Here is a 26,843-nt window from a genome sequence, read left to right on the forward strand (position 1 = left end):
AAAACATTTTACATGTGATTCTCATCTGATTGCGTTACAATTTTTCATAAGCAGTGCTTCCCTCTCTTTCTTTGTTTGAATCGCATTTCTCTACATAATTTACCCACATACTGAAAATTCAACAGCCCCGTCCTTATCAACAACGGACAAATGTTCGTTAATCCAGCAGCCAAACCTCCTGTTTATGAATGAAAAACTGTTTACACACAACCTCAGGCCGGGCTTGTTTAAGAGGTGGCCCTCCCCTAAGACCTAAGACACAACCTCATCAATTTTAACGTACTCTATTAAAAAGTTTTTTAATAGACAATATATATATATTATATATATATAATACAAAGTTAAAAGCTTTGCATGTTTTTAACTATTTCCTTATTATCCCGATTAAGAAGAGCAACCAGGTTACCAAAACTTCATGGCAAGGAAATAAATAATTGTCGAAGAATATATTTGATAAAACGTTTCGTTCCTCTGGAACATCTTTAGGTAGAGAAGATTTTTTAAGACATGTAAATTTACATATGAAACAATATTAAAATAATTTATTGTGACACGTGACAAATATGATTGCCAGCATGCAAATCTTGACATTCGACTCGTAAATATATATATGTCTCTAATATCAGAACGGTCTGCAGTACGAGAGCAGTCGTCTTAAGGTCTCACGTGAAGATACTGCATTTCTACCTGTCCCGTGATGCTTCTTATCCTACCAGGGATTTAGGAAAGCAGACAGTACTTTGCAGACGGTTTCCTGCGTTTCCTGTGAAATCATGGGTTCCTAAACATTGCTTGGAATGTGCCATTCTGTTTCTCCTCCACATGCTCCTGAGCATGGCTCTTGGTGTGACCCTGCCATAGTTACTGTGCCCTTCAGGTCATCTGGTTAAGCATTTTCCATAGGATCTGAAGATCATATCATCGAAGGCAGGGTCATATCTCGGGCCACGCGTGTGGAGGAGTGGCAGAATGGCATCATTATAGCATTGTTTAGGGGTCTGTGATTTCACAGAAAGTGTAGGAAACCTACTGGAAAGAAACATGCTTATTGACTTGAGTGCAAATTGCTCTCACATGCTGTAATGATTCCTGTGACATTCGACAAGGGAAGATATTCTAAGATATTGAGTGTTAGAATTTAGCCCAGTCTTCGCCTTTGGAGCTTAGCCCCAAACATTCATATGTTGTGTTCGCAAGCATCATGCTTTTACTCTGCCGTAAGCGAGGAAGCAACGCCTCCCTTCAATAGACACCTACACTTTCCTTTTGACAAATACTATTGACTAATAGTATTTGGCGGTTTTCACACTTGCCGCGCTTTCTTCCCTTGGTGACGGCGGCTGGGTTACAAAGGGACCTGTGTTTGGGTAGACTAATGTGCTCCTTCGTCTGCCGTCTCAACACTTGCCAAAAAAGCGGGACACTTTTCTACGAACTGTTTAATGCTAAATAACTTCAGTTACAGCAAAGCCTCCTAATGTTTGCAAAGCTTAATTTCCTGCTTGATTTTCTCCGAGGTGTGCGAGACCTGGGAGAGTTAGTGTGAGTTAGTCTCACACTGTCACTGACCGACGCCCGTTCTTTGGCTCCTCATTTGTCTTCATGACTCAAGTCAGCAACTGTTGTGCCTTTCATCAACATTTAAAAAAAAGTTATGCTTTGTTTAGATTACTCAAACTCCTGACAATGACATCGCTTGTGCTATAATAAGGAATAAAACGAAATTATGGAAAAATTTTCTCGGTAAGGAACCGGTGAGGGAAACGTTGTAGAAACTTGGAATATAGTGAGCTCTGATAGCAGGCGGGCCGTCCGCCTTGCTGATACGATGTGTGGTTGGTAGCTAAGCTAAACTAGCTCTCTTGCCAGGAAGCTGGCCAGTTTATACAAAGCTCTTCACGTGTATTTTAGCATGTGTTCATAGATAAAGGATGTAGGCCGTACACACACTCTGATGCTCAACATGTTTCGTTATCCATTTTTTCAGTGCCCTAAATTTTCTAACTTAAGAAATTAAGTTTTTTTCCCGGGAGGGGTTTCAGGTCTGTATTTTATTTTTGACGTGTGTATAGCACACACCACACACACACACACACACACACAACGAAGTAAGGCCAAGCTACACTCACATACAACACAACACCCTTGCTAACAGTTACACACATTTCAGAATATATTACACAAATTTCAGATGTAGAGGCAAGCATGCTTGGGTACCCAAACACACATGAACATACATAGTCATGCACATAAGCGCTTAGTTGTATGTGAAGGTCAAGACACAGCGGTATGTACAGTGGTATACGATCATACACGCCCTCCCCCGCATGTATATATATAGAGACATTTCTGTGTATATGAACGTGTGGACTTGGAGACGGTGCCAGAAAATATAAGTGAAGTTTTAACCTCCACTAGCACTACACACATGTATAACATCCCGCTTGTTTCCCGCTTATGGTTTTATCTTTGCTAGTTTACCTCTTGCCTTTATCTATTTCTGCTTTTTTTGTAATTTATTGTTGTATTTCTTGTTATTTATGTTCATATTGACAGTTTTTATATTCGTGGTTTTCTTGTTTATTTTTTTTTTTTTACACAATTTAATTTTTTCTATTCATTGTTTATGATATTAATTTTTTCAATTTTATGTTTCCCATCTGGTAGTGCGTTTGTTTTATATTTCTCATTTGTTCAGATATTTTCGCCTTTAGCTTATCTCGTCTCTTAATCCTTTGTGGCTCTCATTTTCTCGTCATCTTTCTTGATTTCATCATATTTCCTTCATTTTCTCTTCTTTCCTGAAGAGAAACACACACACACACACACACACACACACACACACACACGCACACACAGGGGGGCCTTGTAGGGGCCTCGTAGCCTGGTGGATAGCGCGCAGGATTCGTAATTCTGTGGCGCGGGTTCGATTCCCGCACGAGGCAGAAACAAATGGGCAAAGTTTCTTTCACCCTAAGTGCCCCTGTTACCTAGCAGTAAATAGGTACCTGGGAGTTAGTCAGCTGTCACGGGCTGCTTCCTGGGGTGTGTGTGTGGTGTGGGAAAAAAAAAAAAAAAAAAAAACAGTAGTTAGTAAACAGTTGATTGACAGTTGAGAGGCGGGGCGAAAGAGCAAAGCTCAACCCCCGCAAAAACACAACTAGTAAACACACACGCACACACACACACACACACAGTGATGAGGTAGGATGAGAGGTGCTTCACCCTCACCACCACAAGAGTCACGTGCTGTACGGCGACCTGCTGCCTCTATAACACTAAACCCCAGCTATGACGCACGCTGAACACAACGGCCACCTGTGGGCACTCACCCTCTCACCTGCCGCACTCCATTAGTCTCCCCCTTCCACCCTTCCAGAACACCCCCCCCCCAATCAGCGCCCTCGTTTGACTGCAAGAAAAGTATCTTTTAATGTTTGCTTTTTGAAACGTGGATGTCAAGTCTCATCCATGGAAAATTATGGCTTTGAGAGTTGCCCTGAAACTTGCTTACTGAACCGTCCGCGCCGGTGCCTTCCTTCCCCGCACATGTTTCCCGCTACAAGACTGCAACACTTAAATTATGGCGGGTTATTTTGACACTCTGCTTTGGTTACCGCCGCTCCCGTTGGTGACGGCGGCGCTCCTATTGGTGACGGCGAGGCTCCTGTTGGTGACAGCGGCGCTCTTGTTGGTGACGGCGGGGCTCCTGTTGATGGCGGCGCTCTTGTTGGTGACGGCGGGGCTCCTGTTGGTGGCGGCGCTCTTGTTGGTGACGGCGGCGCTCCTGTTGGGCGCTGTTGGTGACGGCGGCGCTCCTGTTGATGACGACGCTCCTGTTGGTGACGACGCTCCTGTCCTGTTGGTGACGGCCCTCAAAACGGTGACGGCAAAGGAAAAGCTTGCATGGCGGGGGTGCATGAGTAGATTAAGAAGGTGAAGAATGAATAATGATAAATATAAGAACAGCAACATTGGAGTAAAATATTGCGAAGCAGAACAGTTGTAGAACAAATCTGGCAGCCGAGCACTTGTGTGTATGAATACTAGGCGTCGCCTCCACTTCTCCGTTTTCCCTCCTGCTGGGGTATGCGGCCCGCGCCCTCTGCCTCCCCCGCCATGTTTTCCCTCCTGCTGGGGTATGCAGCCCGCGCCCTCTGCCTAACCCGCCATGTTTTCCCTCCTGCTGGGGTATGCGGCCCGCGCCCTCTGCCTAACCCGCCATGTTTTCCCTCCTGCTGGGGTATGCGGCCCGCGCCCTCTGCCTAACCCGCCATGTTTTCCCTCCTGCTGGGGTATGCGGCCCGCGCCCTCTGCCTTCCCCGCCATGTTTTCCCTCCTGCTGGGGTATGCGGCCCGCGCCCTCTGCCTCCCCCGCCATGTTTTCCCTCCTGCTGGGGTATGCGGCCCGCGCCCTCTGCCTCCCCCGCCATGTTTTCCCTCCTGCTGGGGTATGCGGCCCGCGCCCTCTGCCTCCCCCACCATGTTTTAAATTATGCCTCTAGCGTTTATTAAATTTTGATTGTTTATCGTTTCTGGTTTTATTATATATTAAGTTTTTGTTATTCCCATCCAACTAAGCAGTTTGCACTCGTCAGCAGATTGAACGAAATAGTAATTATTAAATATATTTTTTACATGCATGAAAACCGGAGGCATATTTTCAATTAAGAAAGTGCGAACATATTTCAAAATATAATAGAATATATGGAATAAGGTCTAAGACCTGAGAAAATTATGGTCCCCTCTTCTTCAGCGCTACTCTAACACATCCTGACAAGCTATCCTAATATAACGAAAATAAGTGACAAAACCTGGTCTCTCTCTCTCTCAGTCTCTCTTCTCCTTTCCGTTTTCTTTATCTCCCACCCTCCCATTCTCTCTCCCTACATCCCGTTTCCTATTTCTCTCTCTCTCTCCCAATTTCCTATATTTCTCTCTTCATATTTCCTATTTCTCTCTCTCTCTCTATTTCCTAATTCTCTTTCTCCCTATTTCCTATTTCTCTCTCATTGGGTAAAAGATGCTTGAGTAACATTCAACGTTATATTGTAAGATTTTTTTTATTTTCTTCAGAGAATTAATCCAGTAGCGAATTGGTAGCCAGTGCCAGATCCGTCATGGGGCTTGCAATGAGACCATGCCACATTAATCTCGTTTTATTGGTGTCGGTCCCGGCCCACCCACGTTGGGCACGTACCCCACAACAATCACTGTGCAAAGTTTGGTGAGGCTAGTCTCAAGCGTCTGGCCTTCAACTTTTAACATTTTTTTATTTTATAGATATGGAGATATGGAAACATACGTATATTCATTCACAGTTTTGTTTTTAAATCACTAGGAACGTGTCTCTGGCGAATTATATATACTTGTGGTTAGGCATAGCAAGTGGCAGGAGGAGCCTGTCACTCATGAGTGACAAAAATGAGAGTGTAACTCGACGATGTTGACCAGGTGTGAAGACTGTCGTGCGTCTGGCAGCATTTAGAGCAAACTAACGCCGAGAACATGCAAACATCTCGTACACTAATCGACTTAATTAACGTACAATAATAAAAAACACGTCCGTTACAGTATTTTAATAATCACATAACTTAGTAAGGCCAATAGAGTGCTGTCCAAACATAGCAATTGCAAGTAGTATTTAAATATATATTTAAATATTTTTTGAGCATATTAATAAATGCATATATAAATACAGACAGCATTGAGGTCCTCGTGTGCTCATGAAATGTTATCATTCTTTCAGTGAAAAAATTAGAAGTGTTCCTGGTAGTACTGACTGCCAGGCACTGTCAAAACATGTTCAGTGGGCTCGCATGGCATGTTCTTGGACCTTTGGTACTAGCTAGGTTATTGATCAGGTGTTAGTACTATATTAAAGGCTAAACTACTGAAAAAGGTTTAGCATTATGGTAGAGGAAGAACTCTTAACGTTGAGGCAAATGTGTACCACTATGGAACTACGGTAGGAATTATCTCTGGTACCTGCTGGCGGAGGGCGTGTGGATGGGGACGGTCTCCTGGGCTTTGGACTCATTCTGCACCGGCAGGAGGCCGGGGGGGAGCTGCACCTCCTCCTCCAGGTCAGAGTCCTCAGAACTCTCCTCCCGGCAACACAAACACCGACAGCACGTGGACATGGTGAGGTAGGTGTGGTCCGTGGGGCTGGTCGACGGTGCTGGTGGTGGTGGGTGGGGGTGGTCGACGGTGCTGCTGGTGGTGGTCGACGGTGCTGGTGGTGGTGGTGGTCGACGGTGCTGGTGGTGGTGGGGCTGGTCGACGGTGCTGGTGGTGGTAATCAAGGGCTACAAAAATTGCATAAGTAGGAAGTTCTCCGTCCCAGGGAAAACACTGTGTGTGCGCACAGAGTGCTCACGCACGCGGACGACCTCAGCAGGAGGCGCTGCCCGTGGACACGAGGCTTCAGGTCTGAGAATGACCGTGGTCGGTTCACCAGCGCCAACAAGGCCAAGTCACTGCTGGGGCGGTGAACACAAACAGTGTCACGGGGTTGCCCACGCTAACACAAGCTCCAATAAGGCACGAAACAGTTGCGTTCAAGGCTGATCTTTCATATTTACCAAGTTCAATGTTTGGCTTGGTTCCATTAATCATTTTTAAGTCTACAGTTATTCACTTGATGCAAATAGCGAGCAAAGGGCTAGTACAGATGTGGAGGGTCAACATAGGCAGCAGCTGTGTAGTGGGTGGCGTTACAGGTGTGCAGGGTCAACAGGTGCCCCGCTGGTGACGGTACAGGCGTCGTGGCACCTGTCTACACGGCACCACTCTCCACCTCCACACCCACCAAGGGTGCATAACTCAGCCACGGTATTGATCCACTAACCTAAAGAAAAACAAATATGTTTATATAATATACAAAATTATAAATTGCAATATTAGTCATATATTCAGCAGACATCTACCTAAGGTCCTTCACAAAAGTAATAACATTATTTGTGGCTGTAATATTTGGGTTAGGATTTTTTTTAATTCGTTAAACAATCTGAATACCGAGTGAGTGGTCAACGATTGATTGATTTGATTGATGAAGATTATCCACCCAAGAAGTGGCACGGGCATGAGTAGCCCGTAAGGGTTATATATTGACACCTATGGCTCTCTCATCCTCGTAAATATAAATATACTAGTAGGGGATACCCGGCGTCGCTCGGGTGATGGACGCGACATCTTCACTATTCATTATCATCGTCCCTGTAACCATTTTCCCTACACACTATCTTCATCACTGTCCCAGGCAGGGCGAGACGTATGGGCAAGTCTCCTTACACCCGTTGCCTCTGTTCACCCAGCAGTGATCAAGAACCTGGGTGTTAGTCGACTGTTGTGATTGCATCCTGGGGAATGATCAAATGCTGCACATATCCGAGGAATATTCGAATTTCACACAAACGCCGCAAGGTATAGTACGCGGAAAATGGCCGCAAGGCTACACATGAAATATACCGCAAGGCAAAGAATGGTTGCCTGGTCCACCTTCTGGGAGAACTGGTTTCCTAGACCGCCTCCTGGGAGAACTGGTTTCCTAGACCGCCTCCTGGGAGAACAGGTTTCCTTGACCGCCTCCTGGGAGAACTGGTTTCCTAGACCGCCTCCTGGGAGAACTGGTTTCCTAGACCGCCTCCTGGGAGAACTGGTTTCCTTGACCGCCTCCTGGGAGAACTGGTTTCCTAGACCGCCTCCTGGGAGAACTGGTTTCCTAGACCGCCTCCTGGGAGAACTGGTTTCCTAGACCGTCTCTTGGGAGAACTGGTTACCTGGACCGCCTCCTGGGAGAACTGATTTCCCTAGACCATCTCCTGGGAGAACTGGTTGCCTGGACCATCTCCTAGGGGCACAGCTCGCTCAACAACCACACAAAATAATGTCTTTTGCCTTTGCGCCGATTTGCAAACTAAATATATGAACATGGCGCGCAGTGAGTGAATACTGAGAGCTGACGCAATGCTTAATTTTTGTTCATGTTTTAAATGTAAAAAAAATCTCTCGCGATGTTACTCATTCAATTTATTACATTTCAGTCGTGTTTTTAAAGCTGTCAACACGAATTAATATTGAGAACTGGGAGAAGATTTCTGGCGCAACGCCTCTAACACTTGTAAGTCAGCTGAAATTGAAATAAGTTTATTGAGGTAAAATACACACAAAGGGATGAGGTAGCTCAAGCTATTCTCACCCCGTTCAGTACATCGTGTTAATACATACATAGACACACATCACAAACAATAAACATATTACCAAACATTCTGAGAGATAAACATCTACATTTCCTTAAGTCAGCTGGAGAACTACAAGTGCAAGACAAGAATAAACGCGTGTAAACTCGGGTTTATACGCGAGTTCCCTGGAAAGATTTTAATGGAATATAAAGATAAATACATGTGAGGGGTAAAATATCGACTTCCATCGTCCCGTTGAGCTGTTTTGGGTTGCAACCCGCTTAACCCTCTTTATTCTTTCATTCTGTAATAAAACAGCTTTACCCATGTGATTGTACCTGTTTGTTGGCGGGTTTATTTCGTATTCCAGGCCAGCCCGTCCTCCTAAGGTTTCATAACGTCAAGAAAGCGGTCAATTTAAAGTGCTTCTCCTAACCTACCAGAGGACCCGACACAGAAAACGGGACAGTACGCCACTTATGCGAGCCGCTTTTCTAGTACGGCAATTTTTGGCCTTATGTAACATACACGAGCGAAAAGCGACGTTCTATGTAGGAGGACAGGTTGTTGGAAACAGGTATACTTGGGGGGGGAGGGGGGTTAGGTCTGGCGAAGAAACGCCAGGCTCTACAGCGGCTCGTGGCTGGGAACGCCAGCAACTCTTTCTAGAGTCCTCTAATTTTTTCTTGTCTTATACAGGCGGGAGGAACCTGACAACGTGTAGCGTGCCTAGAGTGGTGGTGGTGGTCTGCCCCTCTACTCCAGACTTTCGCGGGCTAAAGACAGGGCAAGACACACTTCAAGATGTTACACGACCGAAGATCATATTCACTCCAAACATCTACCACCTACGGGCTACTCAGGCCCGTGCCACCTCTTGGGTGCTTTAATCTTCATCAATCAATCAATCCCGACTTTGTGGCTCGTTTGTCACCTGTGTCATGTGTGTGTGTGGTGGGGGCGTCCACAGCCCCGAGGGGCTCCGCACCTCCACCACCACAGCTCGGAATGTCGCTTCTTCTGCTCTGTTTTAGAAATATACAGCAGTTATTTACGTCGCAGACTACACTGTCTGGCCCAGTGTACTGACGACAACGGACACACTGTGTCTGGCTCAGTGTACTGACGACAACGGACACACTGTGTCTGGCTCAGTGTACTGACGACAACGGACACACTGTGTCTGGCTCAGTGTGCTGACGACAACGGACACACTGTGTCTGGCTCAGTGTACTGACGACAACGGACACACTGTGTCTGACTCAGTGTACTGACGACAACGGACACACTGTGTCTGGCTCAGTGTACTGACGACAACGGACACACTGTGTCTGGCTCAGTGTACTGACGACAACGGACACACTGTGTCTGGCTCAGTGTACTGACGACAACGGACACACTGTGTCTGGCTCAGTGTACTGACTGCACAAGCTGCACTGTGACTGAAGACGCTTTCATCTTTTTTTAATGCAATAACTTATGCATTAGAGTAGTGTTTCTTGATATATGGCCGTGCAATAGTTACACCTGATCTTTACATTTAGCTGCTGTGCCACCTCTACACTGCATCTGTTGTCCTCCTGGCTCTTTAGTGTCCTCTTGAGAGTCTCCTTGTTTGCCTGGGCACTGTGCTGTGTGTACAGTCCCCGAGCCTTCCTCCTCGTGTCTGTGGCCTGCTTCCATTGTCTGGTGAGCAAGTGGCCAATCGTGTTCTTTTGCCTGCCTGTGTTCTGAGTGGAGACATTAACGCTGCTGCTGCCTCTGTACATTTATGAGTTTGTTGTGTACTTATCCATTTGTTGTCCATCCCCGACCGGGGAGCCGGTCGGCCGAGTGGACAGCACGCTGGACTTGTGATCCTGTGGTCCCGGGTTCGATCCCGGGCGCCGGCGAGAAACAATGGGCAGAGTTTCTTTCACCCTATGCCCCTGTTACCTAGCAGTAAAATAGGTACCTGGGTGTTAGTCAGCTGTCACGGGCTGCTTCCTGGGGGTGGAGGCCTGGTCGAGGACCGGGCCGCGGGGACACTAAAGCCCCGAAATCATCTCAAGATAACCTCAAGATCCCTCTAGCTCGCTCTCCTAGTCATGCTCCTGGAGGAAGTGTCTCTGAGCTTCCCCTCCTGTAGTCTCCCTTCCTGTAATCCCATCTCCCTCTGTACCTGTTACTCCTCCTCTCAGCTTACAGTTTGACTGAGTAATCGAACTGCATAATCCAATGTTATCTCACCAGGCGGCTTCCCATAGCTTTTCCCAGCCCATCCTCTTGTTTAAATAGTATTATTTGTAACTATTTGAACCAGCGTACATATATGGACGTAATGGACAATTAGTAGAATTTGGCACTATTAACTTTATAGTCAGGAAAAATAAAGCCAATATTCCTATCTTGAGATCTTGAGATGATTTCGGGGCTTTAGTGTTCCCGCGGCCCGGTCCTCGACCAGGCCTCCACCCCCAGGAAGCAGCCCGTGACAGCTGACTAACACCCAGGTACCTATTTTTACTGCTAGATAACAGGGGCATAGGGTGAAAGAAACTCTGCCCATTGTTTCTCGCCGGCGCCCGGGATCGAACCCGGGACCACAGTATCACAAGTCCAGTGTGCTGTCCGCTCGGCCGACCGGCTCCTAGGCCTAATATAGCACATATATGTGCTATATTAGGTCTCAAATAACGTGTATTAGGCCTAGGGTGGTGAGGTTAGGCTTTATTTATTAGCAACATAAATACAAAATCTTTTCCGTCTGTCCAAAGTCGGTAGTGCCAAATATTACTTTCTAATTGTCTATTACGTCAATATATGTATGATGGTCCACAGTGTTACCATCATTACTGTCTACACAGGAGGATGAGCTGTCCCCCCCCCCGCCTCAAATCCCACCATATTGTAAGTTAATGCCAGGTGTAATGATGCCAACTCATCCTTTCCTCCTTTCCTTGTTGCATGTGACAGGTTCTTCTTCGTGAAGCACCTGTCACGGGGCCATGAAGCACCTGTCACGGGGCCATGAAGCACCTGTCACGGGGCCATGAAGCACCTGTCACGGGGCCATGAAGCACCTGTCACGGGGCCATGAAGCACCTGTCACGGGGCCATGAAGCACCTGTCACGGGGCCATGAAGCACCTGTCACGGGGCCATGAAGCACCTGTCACGGGGCCATGAAGCACCTGTCACGGGGCCATGAAGCACCTGTCACGGGGCCATGAAGCACCTGTCACGGGGCCATGAAGCACCTGTCACGTGTGGCCATGAAACACCTGTCTCAGGGCCATGAAGCACCTGTCACGGGGCCATGAAGCACCTGTCACGGGGCCATGAAGCACCTGTCACGTGTGGACCTTAACCTCGACATCCACGTATCATCTTCTCCATGGAAAACTTGTATTGCCTAATCATGTTTCCTGTACTCGGAATCCCTGAATACCTCCAACTGTAGGTTCTCGTTCACTTGCCACCATTTAGGGTAATCAGCCGTCTGTGACGTGTGGAATATTTCCATTATTCTCATCTTCCCCGAGCTCTGTGGTGTCATCTGGGGGGGTTGTACATGACTGGTACATGAGGTATACTGTGCCGGGTCCAGTCGTCTCACTATCATATAAAGATTATTTTGGCTTATGGGCATTACAGTAAAGTCTTGAAGTATATTGGAATAATATACAGAGTTGTATATTTGGTTGTCCAGGGTTGGTTGTCCAGCAGACACTGCTGGACAACCAGCAGTGTCTGCTGGACAACCAACCCTGGACAACCAGCAGACACTGGTTGTCCAGCAGACACTGTCATGTGCAGTGTTCAGACGGAATAAGCTGTGCCGAGTCGGGCACAGGGTACAACCTGTCCTCTTACAAGTAGATATCCACCAGTCTCACGAGACTATGGAGTTCCTCTTACAAAGAACGTCGCATTTCGCTCGTATGGTGTTACATAAGACCAAAAATTGTCTTACGAGAAACTGGAAGCGGCTGGCGAAAGTGATGTACTGTCCCGATTTATGTTTTAGGTTCTCTGGTGGGTTAGGAGAGGACACTTTTAATTGACCGTTTTCTTGACGTTGGGGAGAGCTTACGAGGACGGACTGCAGTGTTCAGGCCTGACCTTTTAGACTGTCGGGTCTAGTATTTCATGTTCGCATTGTATTTGACTAATATACAGGTAACTTAAATAGGTAAGTAAATGGAAGAGGTAAGAATTTATAAATAGGAATTAATAAATCAAAGTTAAATCAAAGGTAAAATAAACGGCAATAATTAGTGAACTACGTGAAGAACTTTTTATTATTATTATTATTATTTTCTAGCACAGACGTGGCCACACATTTACAATGCTAAACAGCATATATACACGTGAAGAACTGGCAGGTGGAAGAGAGAACTTACCGTGGTGTTGGTGATGTTGTGTTGGTGATGTGTTGGTGTTGGTGTGGTGGTGTTGGTGGCGGCAGGTGTCACACTTAATATGACGGTAGTCGTTGTAGTGTTCGTGTGTAGGTCGCAGCGTCGTCTCGCCATACGGGGAGGTCAGAGGCGCTTGGAAGGTGTCGTTCTCTGAAGCAGGGATTGCATCCGGCCGTTCCGTCACGTGACCGGGGTCATGTGGGTGTGCGTGGCCATAATGGGTCGCGTCTCACCCACACAATGTATGCCTCGGGGCACAGGAGGAGGAGGAGGAGCACCAGGCACTGTTAGGCGTTCACAGGCTCGCCATACTTCCCCGCGTGCTGGAGCTGGCTAGTGGCCGGCACTTCCTCGTCGTCACCCCTGCGGCGTCCCCACACATGTCGATGCTCTGCTCCATAGTCAGGGGGAATTGACGCATAGGTCTTCAATGCATTACGAAACCTCTGAGTTCTGCCTCTTACATCATGTCATTTAACAGTACCATTGGAAATCACTGTACTTAATTAGTTCTGTTAAATCACAGGGCCCTCGTGTAGGGGTTTATGAGATCCCGGACATCAATCTGCAGCAGCCGGGAATATGTATCCGCGCGTGGTCCCCTTGACACTTTGGTCGTGTGTGAGGGTGTGGGTTGTGAGGGTGTGGGCTGTGAGGGGTGTGGGCTGTGAGGGTGTGGGCTGTGAGGGTGTGGGTTGTGAGGGGTGTGGGCTGTGAGGGTGTGGGTTGTGAGGGTGTGGGCTGTGAGGGTGTGGGCTGTGAGGGGTGTGGGCTGTGAGGGTGTGGGTTGTGAGGGTGTGGGCTGTGAGGGTGTGGGTTGTGAGGGTGTGGGTTGTGAGGGTGTGGGCTGTGAGGGTGTGGGTTGTGAGGGTGTGGGCTGTGAGGGTGTGGGTTGTGAGGGTGTGGGTTGTGAGGGTGTGGGTTGTGAGGGTGTGGGCTGTGAGGGTGTGGGCTGTGAGGGTGTGGGTTGTGAGGGTGTGGGTTGTGAGGGTGTGGGTTGTGAGGGTGTGGGCTGTGAGGGTGTGGGTTGTGAGGGTGGTGTGACACGTGAAGGAGTAGGCAGAGGAGTGGTACCGGAGTAGAGAGGAGGGGCAGTGAGAGGTGCTGATACAGAACCGCTACCACGGTTCGCGGGGTGAGAGAGGGGGAGGCGTGGCCCTCAGTGTGGTGGAGGTGGCTGCGGAGGACCCTGACAGGAAAAGGGTTGGTGGGGCACTGGCAGCCATGCCCAGCCGTACCCCTACCACAGCTCCACCACACCACCACACCTCCTCCACACTATGGCTTCTCCACCACAACAATGCATGGCGTACGTTTCCTTGTGTTCTGGTAATGATTGATCAAGTGAAAACTTCTTATTTCCATTTTCCCACTGAGAGAGGTATTTATAGATCGATGAGTAGTTATATGAAGTTTTGGCACCAGCTGAAGCATCACCAGCTGCTGCTGCCTGTGTTGACACCCTGTCACCATGGTACACACCATGGTACACGCCACCACGGTACACACCATGGTACACGCCACCACGGTACACACCATGGTACTCACCACCACGGTACACACCATGGTACACGCCACCACGGTACACACCATGGTAAACGCCACCACGGTACACACCATGGTACACGTCACCACGGTACACACCATGGTACACACCATGGTACACGTCACCACGGTACACACCATGGTACACGTCACCACGGTACACACCATGGTACACGTCACCACGGTACACACCATGGTACACGTCACCACGGTACACACCATGGTACACGTCACCACGGTACACACCATGGTACACACCATGGTACACGCCACCACGGTACACACCATGGTACACGCCACCATGGTAAACGCCACCACGGTACACACCATGGTACACGTCACCACGGTACACACCATGGTACACGTCACCACGGTACACACCATGGTACACGTCACCACGGTACACACCATGGTACACGTCACCACGGTACACACCATGGTACACGCCACCACGGTACACACCATGGTACACGCCACCACGGTACACACCATGGTACACGCCACCACGGTACACACCATGGTACACGCCACCACGGTACACACCATGGTACACGCCACCACGGTACACACCATGGTACACACCACCACGGTACACACCATATATACCGCGGTACTCACCACCAAAGTATACGCAACGTGGTATACTTTATGTAGTGTACCACGTGCACCATCCACGGTACACGCCACGGCTGGTACACTCTTCATAACAACAACGTTGGTACAAGATGCACTCTTAACCAACTCTTAGTTACATTGATCATTAACAATCAACTCAGTGTCAAAGAAAAAGTTGATTGTGTCAAAGAACAATCTACTCTTGGTTACATTAACCATTAGCAGTGTATTATGAGCAGTACATTCCCTCGCTCAGTCACCAAAAGACGTTTATTTCTCTTTCAACTTTTACACGTTTCAAGAGTTTTACCCGCATGATGGCGGAAGTCAGCTTTACACTTCTGAAAACTGAAGTCAAATGGAATAAATCACAAGGGAAATATACAAAATGAATTCTACCGTTGGGAAATTTGAGGGAGTGTTGCCACTGTGAGCAGCGCCACGGCGTGTCGGCCAGCCTGCCGCAGGCTGTAAAGTCGTCCCCTAATGGACACGGGGACACCATCAGAGTTATGATGAGAGGGGAGGAAGCTGGTGAGGAGGAAGTAGGGAGGGAAGGGGGTAAGGAGAGGGGGTTATAGAGGGGAGAAAAAGATAGTTATGGGGAGGAGGAAGGAGAATAAATGCATAATAGAAGATGGCAAGAAACTCTAGGGGACTGGATAGAGTGGAAGAATGAACTAACGAGTGGGCGTTAGCACGTACAGAGTAATGAATCATGGTATTGGAAACAGGAGGCTGGAGGTAACGTACTAAATGGGAGACAAATCCTTCCTAGACTGACTTACAACAGACCTACAAGTCTAAACAAAAGTCTTTCATATATCCCTGTGTACCACATATGTCACACCAGTTGTGGAATATATGACATGTGTGTTACCGTAAAAATACAGATGTATGCCATCAGACAAGTCCCGGAAGTGAGAGGCAGGAGTTATACAGAAGCACGAATATATAATTGAATTTCATGTCGTTTGAAGAAGAATAACCGAAGGGAGACATGATCACCTCATACAACACTCAGGAATAGGCAGGGAAGACAGAGATTGTGTGTCATTAGTTGTTCACTAACAAGGGAACGCAGGTGGAAACTATCTATACTTAAATAATCCACAAGTGACGAGTGGATTATTAGTAGTTATTAGTAATAATCCATAATTATGTGGATTACAAGGGTATTACTTATTGTTCTGTACCATAGTAAACAACTTTTCACAAGGTTAAATAACTTAACACAATAAGAGCCAGTAAGGACTGTCATCACGTACAGGGACAGAGAATGTATATATATAAGAGTATATATATACTCTTATATATATATGTGTGTATATGAAAGGATATACGAGTGCCTAAAATGAAAAAGGAAACAACATGAATTGGCTAGAGGTGTCTCAGGCAGTTCGGCCACAGTACACTTTACTTCATCTATATGGCTCTAGATGAAGTAGAGTGTAAAGTGTGTAGACAGAGACAGGAAGACACACTAGAGCATTACATCTTAGACTGTGATAAAACTGAACCATTTAGAGATAAATCTAAACTCACACTGTATGAAATGACAAACCATCTTATTACTTAGGATAAAATACCTGAAATCCTTGCACTGTATCCATGCTTCGCTTCCAGTAGATAAATAACATACGAAATTAAGGAACAAACAGTATAATGTGAAGACTAACAATAATAAACAGCAGCTTTCATATGACCCTGTAATTCCTCCATAGTTAAAACAGTTATGTATTAGAGAGAAAAGGCCTACCAATAATGTATAATGATCAATTGTAAAGACATAGCTATTAAAGTAGAACAATCTCTGTAACTAGCTGACATTATAATTATAAGGTGTGCAGGATAGATGTAATTGTTAATGTAATAATCTCTGCTGAGGTCTGATAAAGACCTTTTGTGCCCTCTGTAATCCTTTTTGCGCTACCGCTCACGGGATGAGTATGGGGTGCACAATAAACTAGTCTTCTCTGGCGTCAACAATCAAAAAACTGTCTTTTTTTTTAGAAGCCTGACTGAGATATTGTCTAGGTCTTAGTGCGACTCCAGTGGTAAAAGAAGTAAAGGGAAGAGCAGTCTATGATGGATCACGTAAAACAAAAATTATTTCGAGGCAGGAGGAGGTACATGCCCCAGCCACCGGGAGAGGTTACCGCGGCGTGGAGACCGCCCAGGGCTTAACAGAGACCGCCCAGGGCTTAACAGATACCGCCCAGGGCTTAACAGAGACCGCCCAGGGCTTAACAGATACCGCCCGGGGTTTAACAGAGACCGCCCAGGGCTTAACAGAGACCGCCCAGGGCTTAACAGAGATCGCCCGGGGTTTAACAGAGACCGCCCAGGGCTTAACAGAGACCGCCCAGGGCTTAACAGAGACCGCTCAGGGCTTAATAGAGACCGCTCAGGGCTTAACAGAGACCGCTCAGTGCTTAACAGAAACCGCCTGGGGCTTAACAGAGACCGCCCGGGGTTTAACAGAGACCGCCCAGGGCTTAACAGAGACCGCCCAGGGCTTAACAGAGACCGCTCAGGGCTTAATAGAGACCGCTCAGGGCTTAACAGAGACCGCTCAGTGCTTAACAGAAACCGCCTGGGGCTTAACAGAGACTGCCCGGGGTTTAACAGAGACCGCCCAGGGCTTAACAGAGACCGCTCAGGGCTTAACAGAGACCGCCCGGGGTTTAACAGAGACCGCCCAGGGCTTAACAAAGACCGCCCAGGGCTTAACAGAGACCGCTCAGGGCTTAACAGAGACCGCCCAGGGCTTAACAGAGACCGCTCAGGGCTTAACAGAGACCGCCCAGGGCTTAACAGAGACCGCCCAGGGCTTAACAGAGACCGCCCAGGGCTTAACAGAGACCGCCCAGGGCTTAACAGAGACCGCCCAGGGCTTAACAGAGACCGCCCAGGGCTTAACAGAGACCGCCCAGGGCTTAACAGAGACCGCCCAGGGCTTAACAGAGACCGCCCAGGGCTTAACAGAGACCGCCCAGGGCTTAACAGAGACCGCCCAGGGCTTAACAGAGACCGCCCAGGGCTTAACAGAGACCGCCCAGGGCTTAACAGAGACCGCTCAGGGCTTAACAGAGACCGCCCAGGGCTTAACAGAGACCGCCCAGGGCTTAACAGAGACCGCCCAGAGCTTAACAGAGACCGCCCAGAGCTTAACAGAGACCGCCCAGAGCTTAACAGACAATGCAGATAATCTAAGACTTTAAACAGAAGTGCACGGTAGAAGTGTCTGATAAACTGAGGTACATATAACCAGAATGATGTTAGCAGTATATTCTTATAAACATTACACCAGTCTTCAGGAATCTAGACAACAATAACTTTAGAATATTCACATCATACATCCGACAGTGGATGGTGGCACAGTGGTAACACTCGCTCTGCGCTTCGTGAGCGATTGGGTCCAGGTTCGAGTCTTTGTTAGAAAAAAAATTCTGGTAGCCAATCTTCACCACTTGTGTTCGGATACCCCCGCAGCAGTAATTGGGAACCTGGGGCTAGATTCAGGAAAGCACTTACGCAAGCACTTACGAACGTGTTCATCTTTCCTCAATCTTTGACGGCTTTGGTTACATTTATTAAACAGTTTACAAGCATGAAAACTTCCCAATCTACTGTTGTTATTGTTATAAACAGCCTCCTGGTGCTTCGGAGCTCATTAACTGTTTAATAATTGGAAACAAAGCCGCCAAAGATTGAAAAAAGATGTTCAGGTTCGTAAGTGCTTGCGTAAATGCTTTCGTGAATCTGGCCCCTAGTCGTTAAGCGAATGGCGGGCCGTCTTCTAGGGAAAACTTCTGGAGAGGGAAGGCCCACAACCTGCAAACTGGAGTCAGGGGCCGTCTGCTCTTGTAGCGACCTGTGTAAACACAAATAACAACGCAAGAATAAGTATCACTGATTTGGCGACCAATTTGGAGATGTCATATAAGAATGACAGGCTGTTGTATGTCACTGGCGTATCTTGGCGTTCATATAAAAATGACAGGCGTATCTTGGCGTTCATATAAGAATGACAGGCGTCTCTGTATTCCTGGCGTATCTTGGCGTTCATATAAGAATGACAGGCGTCTCTGTATTCCTGGCGTATCTTGGCGTTCATATAAGAATGACAGGCGTCTCTGTATTCCTGGCGTATCTTGGCGTTTATATAAGAATGACAGGCGTCTCTGTATTCCTGGCGTATCTTTGCGTTCATATAAGAATGACAGGCGTCTCTGTGTTCCTGGCGTATCTTGGCGTTCATATAAGAATAGGCTGTTGTGTGTATTGTGTATTTCTCTTGGCTTTGTGCACGCCCCCGCTCTATATATAGCTGTCTTGGTAAGTTTAAATAGCCGTGTTCTCACCTGACGTGCTGTTACGCCCTTCTCTCCCCAGCAGTCACGCTCTCTGCTATATTATTATCACTCTACCCCTCACTTTCCCTCTAACACCCCCCCCTCTCCCCCTTCACCTGACATTTCCAATCTTATCTAGCCTCAATCTCCCCTCACATCCACTTTCCTATCACTAGCCCCAACGCTAGTGATAGGAAAGTTATTATTATTTTGTTTTCCATTCTTCTGCATTTACTCTCTTCCCCTCACCTGTCCTCACTCCTGCCCCTCACCTGGCGACGGGGCGCCTGGGTGGCCAGCGGTGATGGCACGGGACCTGGCGACGGGGCGCCGGGTGGGCAGCGGTGATGGTACGGGACCTGGCGAAGGAGCGCCTGGGTGGCCAGCGGTGATGGTACGGGACCTGGCGACGGGGCGCCGGGTGGGCAGTGGTGATGGTACGGGACCTGGCGAAGGAGCGCCTGGGTGGCCAGCGGTGATGGTACGGGACCTGGCGAAGGAGCGCCTGGGTGGCCAGCGGTGATGGTACGGGACCTGGCGACGGGGCGCCTGGGTGGGCAGCGGTGATGGACCTGGCGACGGGGCGGCCGTTTCTCACGCCGTATGGGAGTGTGTGTATTTGTCTAGTGCAGGAGGTCGAATAGGGTTGGCAGGTGGACAGAAGGTTGTATGGCTCATCTCTCTGTACCTTCATGTAATTTTCAGCTCTACCTGCTGATTCCTTCTCATGTTTTATGTTATCCTTAAACCCTTTTAAATAGAAGTGTCTATTTGGGGTTTTATCTGTGAAAATTTAGTATCTATAGTTATTACCGGTAAAGGATAATCAACGGGCGATGTTTTGCGCCTGGCGACTGACTGATGTCGAAAGGAAGGGTAGTTGACTATCAAGGGTAGTTCACTAGGCCAGTACGACTATATAGCACTTGGAAGGGCTCAGGATAAGGATTTTGCGATGGGACGGGGGAAAAGGAATGGTGCCCAACCACTTGGACGGTCGGGGAATGAAGGTCGACCCACATGACGCGAGACCGTCGCTCTACCGTTCAGCCCAAGTGGTTGGGGACCGAACCAACGGTGACACTTTAACACGACTGCTGAAAGACGACCAAAAGTGAAACAGGGTGGTGGGTGAACAGAGTGGTAAGTGCTTGTTTTGGTAAGTATCGTCTTCCCCAAGAACCCCCTGGCCTTTTCCCAGCCCACTCCCCCCCCCCCCCCCGCGTTACTGCTCCCTCCCTCCCTCCCTCCCTCCCTCCCACTCCACCAGGTCCCTCTCTCCCTCCCTCCCACTCCACCAGGTCCCTCCTTCCCATATACTCCCTCCATTGCCTGATCCCCCCCCCCCCTCACCCCGTACCCCTTGCTTCCCGTCATCGCCAACTGTCTAAAATTATCTGCGGCGGACATCACGGCGCGACCCGTCAGTTTTTGTGGTGGTGGTGGGAGGCTGGGTGACACGGGCACTAGTGGGAGGCTGGGTGACACGGGCACTAGTGGGGGGCTGGGTGACACGGGCACTAGTGGGAGGCTGGGTGACACGGGCACTAGTGGGGGGCTGGGTGACACGGGCACTAGTGGGGGGCTGGGTGACACGGGCACTAGTGGGAGGCTGGGTGACACGGGCACTAGTGGGGGGCTGGGTGACACGGGCACTAGCGGCAGGCTGGGTGACACGGGCACTAGTGGGGGGCTGGGTGACACGGGCACTAGCGGCAGGCTGGGTGACACGGGCACTAGTGGGAGGCTGGGTGACACGGGCACTAGTGGGAGGCTGGGTGACACGGGCACTAGTGGGAGGCTGGGTGACACGGGCACTAGCGGCAGGCTGGGTGACACGGGCACTAGTGGGGGGCTGGGTGACACTGCCTGCTAGAGCCAGTAACCGGGTTCTGTCTGCGTAATGTGCCTTAGAGCCTCTTCTTGTATGATCCCATCTCTAGTCACCCCAAGTTCTCAAGAATTGGCGGTAGGAAGTAATAGTGCGAGGAATAAAAGGGGGTAAACAAGACGCAATTACACCTTCACCAATATATTATCTATCGAAGTATAACTACACTTATGTACACTGTGTCGCTTTCACACAGGACACTTAATATATCTGAAGTGTTCTTCAAATCCCGGTGAGTCCGCTATCTTCCAGTATACGTCGTCCATGTTCAATGGTAACCACCTGCGAGTTCACCTTCCTCAACATGGGCCAGTCCAGACACCGCATCGTCACAATGTCCCAATACTCAACATCTCTCCAGAAACACACTGGTAGAGGTCTTCAGCAACACACTGACAGGGGTCACAAATAATCACTTCCAGGGATCTCCAGAAACACCCTGGCAGAGGTCTCTACGAACACTAACAGCACTTCTCAGCAGGCAGCCCACTACTGTTGTCTTGTAACTCCTCTTGGCCAAATCCCAGGTCCATACAACACTGCCCAAGTACAACAGCCAACACACCGCTTACTAGCGACGACGGCCACTTGTCCTCACAGGAAACAAGTCAGGAGTTCTGGACTGTCCAAGGTGAACTGATTTCCAAAGCGCAATAGACTCTTCACGTCACCTCTGTGGGCATAAAAGTCATTAGCCAGACAGAAAGTATGGACTTGAAATGGATCATTAAAAACAAAGGGGAAGATAGACCATATCAACACTTTCGGCAGCCTCCTCCATGGGGAAGAAACGAGTCTAAAGATAATCATTGAAGGATTACCAGGTAAAAAATCAGCATGTGACCCGCAGAGGCTCAAAGTAGTCATAGAACAACAAATGGAAACCATCTCAAGACCTACAACGTCTCACATCTTCACCCCGTCTCCTCCACCTGCTCCACCGTGCACCCCGTCTCCTCCACCTGCTCCACCGTACACCCCGTCTCCTCCACCTGCTCCACCGTGCACCCCGTCTCCTCCACCTGCTCCACCGTACACCCCGTCTCCTCCACCTGCTCCACCGTGCACCCCGTCTCCTCCACCTGCTCCACCGTGCACCCCGTCTCCTCCACCTGCTCCACCGTGCACCCCGTCTCCTCCACCTGCTCCACCGTGCACCCCGTCTCCTCCACCTGCTCCACCGTGCACCCCGTCTCCTCCACCTGCTCCACCGTGCACCCCGTCTCCTCCACCTGCTCCACCGTGCACCCCGTCTCCTCCACCTGCTCCACCGTGCACCCCGTCTCCTCCACCTGTTCCACCGTGCACCCCGTCTCCTCCACCTGCTCCACCGTGCACCCCGTCTCCTCCACCTGCTCCACCGTGCACCCCGTCTCCTCCACCTGCTCCACCGTGCACACCGTCTCCTCCACCTGCTCCACCGTGCACCCCGTCTCCTCCACCTGTTCCACCGTTCACGCATTACTTCCAGTTAAATATAGTTGAACACCTTTTCCGGCTGCTTATTTATCCGCTCAAGTGCTTATTTACATTTGAAAAATGGAAACTAGTAAGTGTAACCTTGGCCACCCACCCACACGCACGCACGCACGCACGCACGCACGCACGCACGCACGCACGCACGCGCGCACACACACACACACACACACACACACACACACACACACACACACACACACACACACACACACACACACACACACACACACACACACACACACACAACTAGTCACAATCAATCAGTCTCCGTGGTGTAGTGGTAAGACACTCGCCTGGCGTTCCGCGAGCGCTTTGTCATGGGTTCGTATCCTGGCTGGGGAGGATTTACTGGGCGCAAATCCTTAACTGTAGCCTCTGTTTAACTCAACAGTAAAATGAGTACTTGGTTGTAAAAACGATTCTTCGCGGCGGGGATCGTATTCCCAGGACCTGCCCGAAACCTCAGCTCATCAGAAGCCTGCGCCTGGAGAATCATTTATTTTAAATGAATCATTAGGAATAAACTTTATTTAAATTTAAGTAACTTTAAAGGGGGGGCGGACGGAGAGACAATTGGACAAACGACAGGTAATGCTGGTCAGACTTAAAGGCAATGGCACATAGTTGGCTACATGCTCATCTTGCTCCTTATATTTAAGGAGCTTCTTATATTTATATTTAAGGAGCAAGATGAACATATAGTCAACTGTGCGCCACAGCCTTCAAGTCTGACCAGCATCACCTGACGTCTGTCTAATTGTTTCTCCGTCCGCCCCCTTACCATTTCCCTCCGTTCCTCCATTACATTCGTCCAACTTTAAATATTTGCTTGGCCGCATCATTATGTATTCTGCTGTGTTGTGGCCTGAACCTTTAGTGTGGTCAGTGGTGTGAGCGCCCAGCTTTGTACTGGAGAGCGACTCCAGACGACTCCAGGGAAGTCGACGTCGACTGGAGTCGACTTCCTTGGAATTCATCTTTGACCCATGTAACGTGTCTTCGTCAGCTTCGCCACCGAGGGCACCAAGGGCCCCCAACTCTTTACAATGTCCGGGGTCAAAGAGAAACATTATCAGCCCTAGTAGCTAAGGCAGGAACAACAAAGTTAATCATTTTTGTAAGTGTTCAGATGGCTCAATACGGGGAACAGTTGTCGGCGGGAATAATATCGGAGCCGGAGAGTGCCACGCCGGGTCACAACGGGCGTTGACTGTCATCTGATTATAAGACGCCAGCGTTGTCATGTGACGGGAGCAACAGCGCGGGGCTTAAGATCACAGTGTTTGTGTTGGAGGCGCGAGCTGATGCTAGGAGCGGCACGGTGTGGCCCTTGGCAGGAGACCTCCACCTGCGGGGTGGCGGTGGCACAGTAGGGAGCACCGGGAGGCGCATCACCCGCATTGGAGGCGGGAGGCAGGAAGTGGATGGGTGTTCGAAGTTGGGAAGAAAAGTGGGCACGAGGAAGGCTGTGCTATCGACGAATACTGTGTTGATCATGACAGACACAAGTGAGGGAAATGATGGCAGGGAAGTGGGTATAGGAGCTGTTACTGGACGATGGCGAAGCAGCGTAAGGGTAGGAACAGCAGTGGCACTCGGATAAGTCGGATGACACCCCCATAAATCGTTTTATTATTTCATTTTTTGTTGGCATTTCACGCGTGAAAATAACTTGGAGTTAAATATGGTTATGAAAGCGTACATGGGAGCACCGTGGTGTTGATAACCTCCTCAGATATGGTAATGGCAGGAACCGTTATCATACAGCGTCTATACAACCATCAGAGGAGGAAACTCCGTGTGTATAGTGCATGTATGGTAAACGTAGAGCTGTCACCGGTAAAGGTTTTCGAAGCAATATATTTATGATCATAATATAAAATACTTGGACAGTGTGAGAGTTGCTGAGGGAGCAAGAGAGCGAGGTATGACTCTAATAGAATGTGGATTCGAAGACAAATTGTGCCGTATATTGTCTAGTACCCTTGATACTAGCACAGGAAGTGTGCTACCGAGACGAGGGAGATATATCAGTCACCTCTACACGCGGGAAACATTCTCTCAGGTCTCTTATTTAAGTAGTAAAGTAACGTCGTATTGGAGTGAGAGATACGATGGGCAGAGTACACTAAACCCAGTATGCAGGAATGCCTTAAGAACACTCGACAACACTGTCAGCATCAGAGGTCCAAGGCTCTTCACTCTTCCACCATAAAATATAAGAAATATTGTCAGCAAAATTTTAAAATTCCCGAGTGGGATGTAAACATGTTCTTACAGCAGCTGCAGACTCCTGACCAGCCAGTTTATGAGGTCTTATGTGGAGCTGCAGGCTGCGGTCAACAACAACCTCACTGATCAAGCATGTCTGTGAGAGTACAAAATCATCGAAACTGATCCAAAGTTACTCAAAGGAACGTTTCTTGAGCAGGACATGTATCTCAGGGGGTTGTACGAGTGAAGCATGTATCTCAGGGGTTGTACGAGCGAAGCATGTATCTCGGGTTGTACGAGCGAAGCATGTATCTCAGGGGTTGTACGAGCGAAGCATGTATCTCAGGGGTTGTACGAGCGAAGCATGTATCTCAGGGGTTGTACGAGCGAAGCATGTATCTCAGGGGTTGTACGAGCGAAGCATGTATCTCAGGGGTTGTACGAGCGAAGCATGTATCTCAGGGGTTGTACGAGCGAAGCATGTATCTCAGGGGTTGTACGAGCGAAGCATGTATCTCAGGGGTTGTACGAGCGAAGCATGTATCTCAGGGGTTGTACGAGCGAAGCATGTATCTCAGGGGTTGTACGAGCGAAGCATGTATCTCAGGGGTTGTACGAGCGAAGCATGTATCTCAGGGGTTGTACGAGCGAAGCATGTATCTCAGGGGTTGTACGAACGAAGCATTTATCTCAGGGGTTGTACGAGCGAAGCATGTATCTCAGGGGTTGTACGAGCGAAGCATGTATCTCAGGGGTTGTACGAACGAAGCATGTATCTCAGGGGTTGTACGAGCGAAGCATGTATCTCAGGGGTTGTACGAACGAAGCATGTATCTCAGGGGTTGTACGAGCGAAGCATGTATCTCAGGGGTTGTACGAACGAAGCATGTATCTCAGGGGTTGTACGAGCGAAGCATGTATCTCAGGGGTTGTACGAACGAAGCATGTATCTCAGGGGTTGTACGAGCGAAGCATGTATCTCAGGGGTTGTACGAACGAAGCATGTATCTCAGGGGTTGTACGAGCGAAGCATGTATCTCAGGGGTTGTACGAACGAAGCATGTATCTCAGGGGTTGTACGAGTGAAGCATGTATCTCAGGGGTTGTACGAACGAAGCATGTATCTCAGGGGTTGTACGAGCGAAGCATGTATCCCAGGGGTTGTACGAGCGAAGCATGTATCTCAGGGGTTGTACGAGCGAAACATGTATCTCAGGGGTTGTACGAACGAAGCACGTATCTCAGGGGGTGTTTGAGTCACCAGGTGTTGAATCATCGGGAGTTGAGTGATCAGGACTTACAGTGATGAACGATTGAGTCATCAAACGCTTAAGTTTTTACATCAATTTTAACATTTTTAATCTCGTGTTTGGTGAGCCTTATCCAATAAGGATCTCCTGTCTCGTGTGTTCTGACACTCCTTTGAACACGCTCCAGGAGCCTCCTCATCCAAGAGTATTTTATGGCAGCTCTAACATAAGCAATACTGGCAACTGTTGTACCCCCTCTCGTGTCCCTCTGGGGTTAATGGCTTGAGGTTAGCCTCATCTAACTTTCCAGGGTGAATGGTCTGGGGTATGGGTTGGTCATAGGCTGGTCTGGGTTGGTCCTATTGGTCTTGTTAAGAAAACGTCGGGCCCAATAGTGACTCGCACTCGTAATTGTTGAAAGGTGGCTAGCCGCGTCCCTAGATTTCTTCACTAAAAACCGATGATCGGTTATTCAGTGTTACATTTTCTGAATCGGAGAAAGAGAGATATAGAGAGAAGGGAAGAAATTGAAGGAGATAGGAAGAGAAGGGATGTTTGAAGAGAGGGAAGGAGAGAGCAGGGAGACTGGTGGAGAGGAGGAGATTGGGAAAGAGGGTAGAGATGGGAGAAATGAGAGAGGTGTGAGAGGGGGAGAAGAGTGATGTTGGGGGAGAGTAGGGGAACGCGAGATGGCAAGGATAGAAAGGGAGGGAGACTGGGAGAGAGGGTGGAGAGGGAGAGAATATACGAGAAGGTAGAGGAGGAAGGTGAGAGGGGGACAGGGTCATCTTGGGAAAGAGAATGTGTATATATAAACACACACACACACACACACACACACACACACACACACACACACACACACACACACACACACACACACACACACACACACACACATATGCT

General features: G+C 48.8%; 1 protein-coding gene and 1 long non-coding RNA gene across 2 annotated transcripts in view; one reads left to right on the top strand and one right to left on the bottom strand.

Annotated features, from left to right (window-relative positions):
- Positions 1-13,842, bottom strand: part of LOC123757874 (fibroblast growth factor 1) — a 26,978-nt gene extending 13,136 nt beyond the window's left edge. The window contains exons 1-2 of the mRNA XM_045741771.2: positions 12,568-13,842; positions 5,989-6,850 (exon numbers count right to left, since the gene is read on the bottom strand). Of these exons, the coding sequence (XP_045597727.1) occupies positions 5,989-6,143 (155 nt within the window). The 5' untranslated portion in view covers positions 6,144-6,850; positions 12,568-13,842. The remainder of the gene's footprint in view (positions 1-5,988; positions 6,851-12,567) is intronic.
- Positions 1-26,843, top strand: part of LOC138372933 (uncharacterized) — a 74,666-nt gene that overhangs the window by 43,019 nt on the left and 4,804 nt on the right. The window lies entirely within an intron of this gene.

Source organism: Procambarus clarkii, chromosome 40 (genome assembly GCF_040958095.1).
Source record: "Procambarus clarkii isolate CNS0578487 chromosome 40, FALCON_Pclarkii_2.0, whole genome shotgun sequence".
Taxonomy (NCBI): Eukaryota; Metazoa; Arthropoda; class Malacostraca; order Decapoda; family Cambaridae; genus Procambarus; species Procambarus clarkii.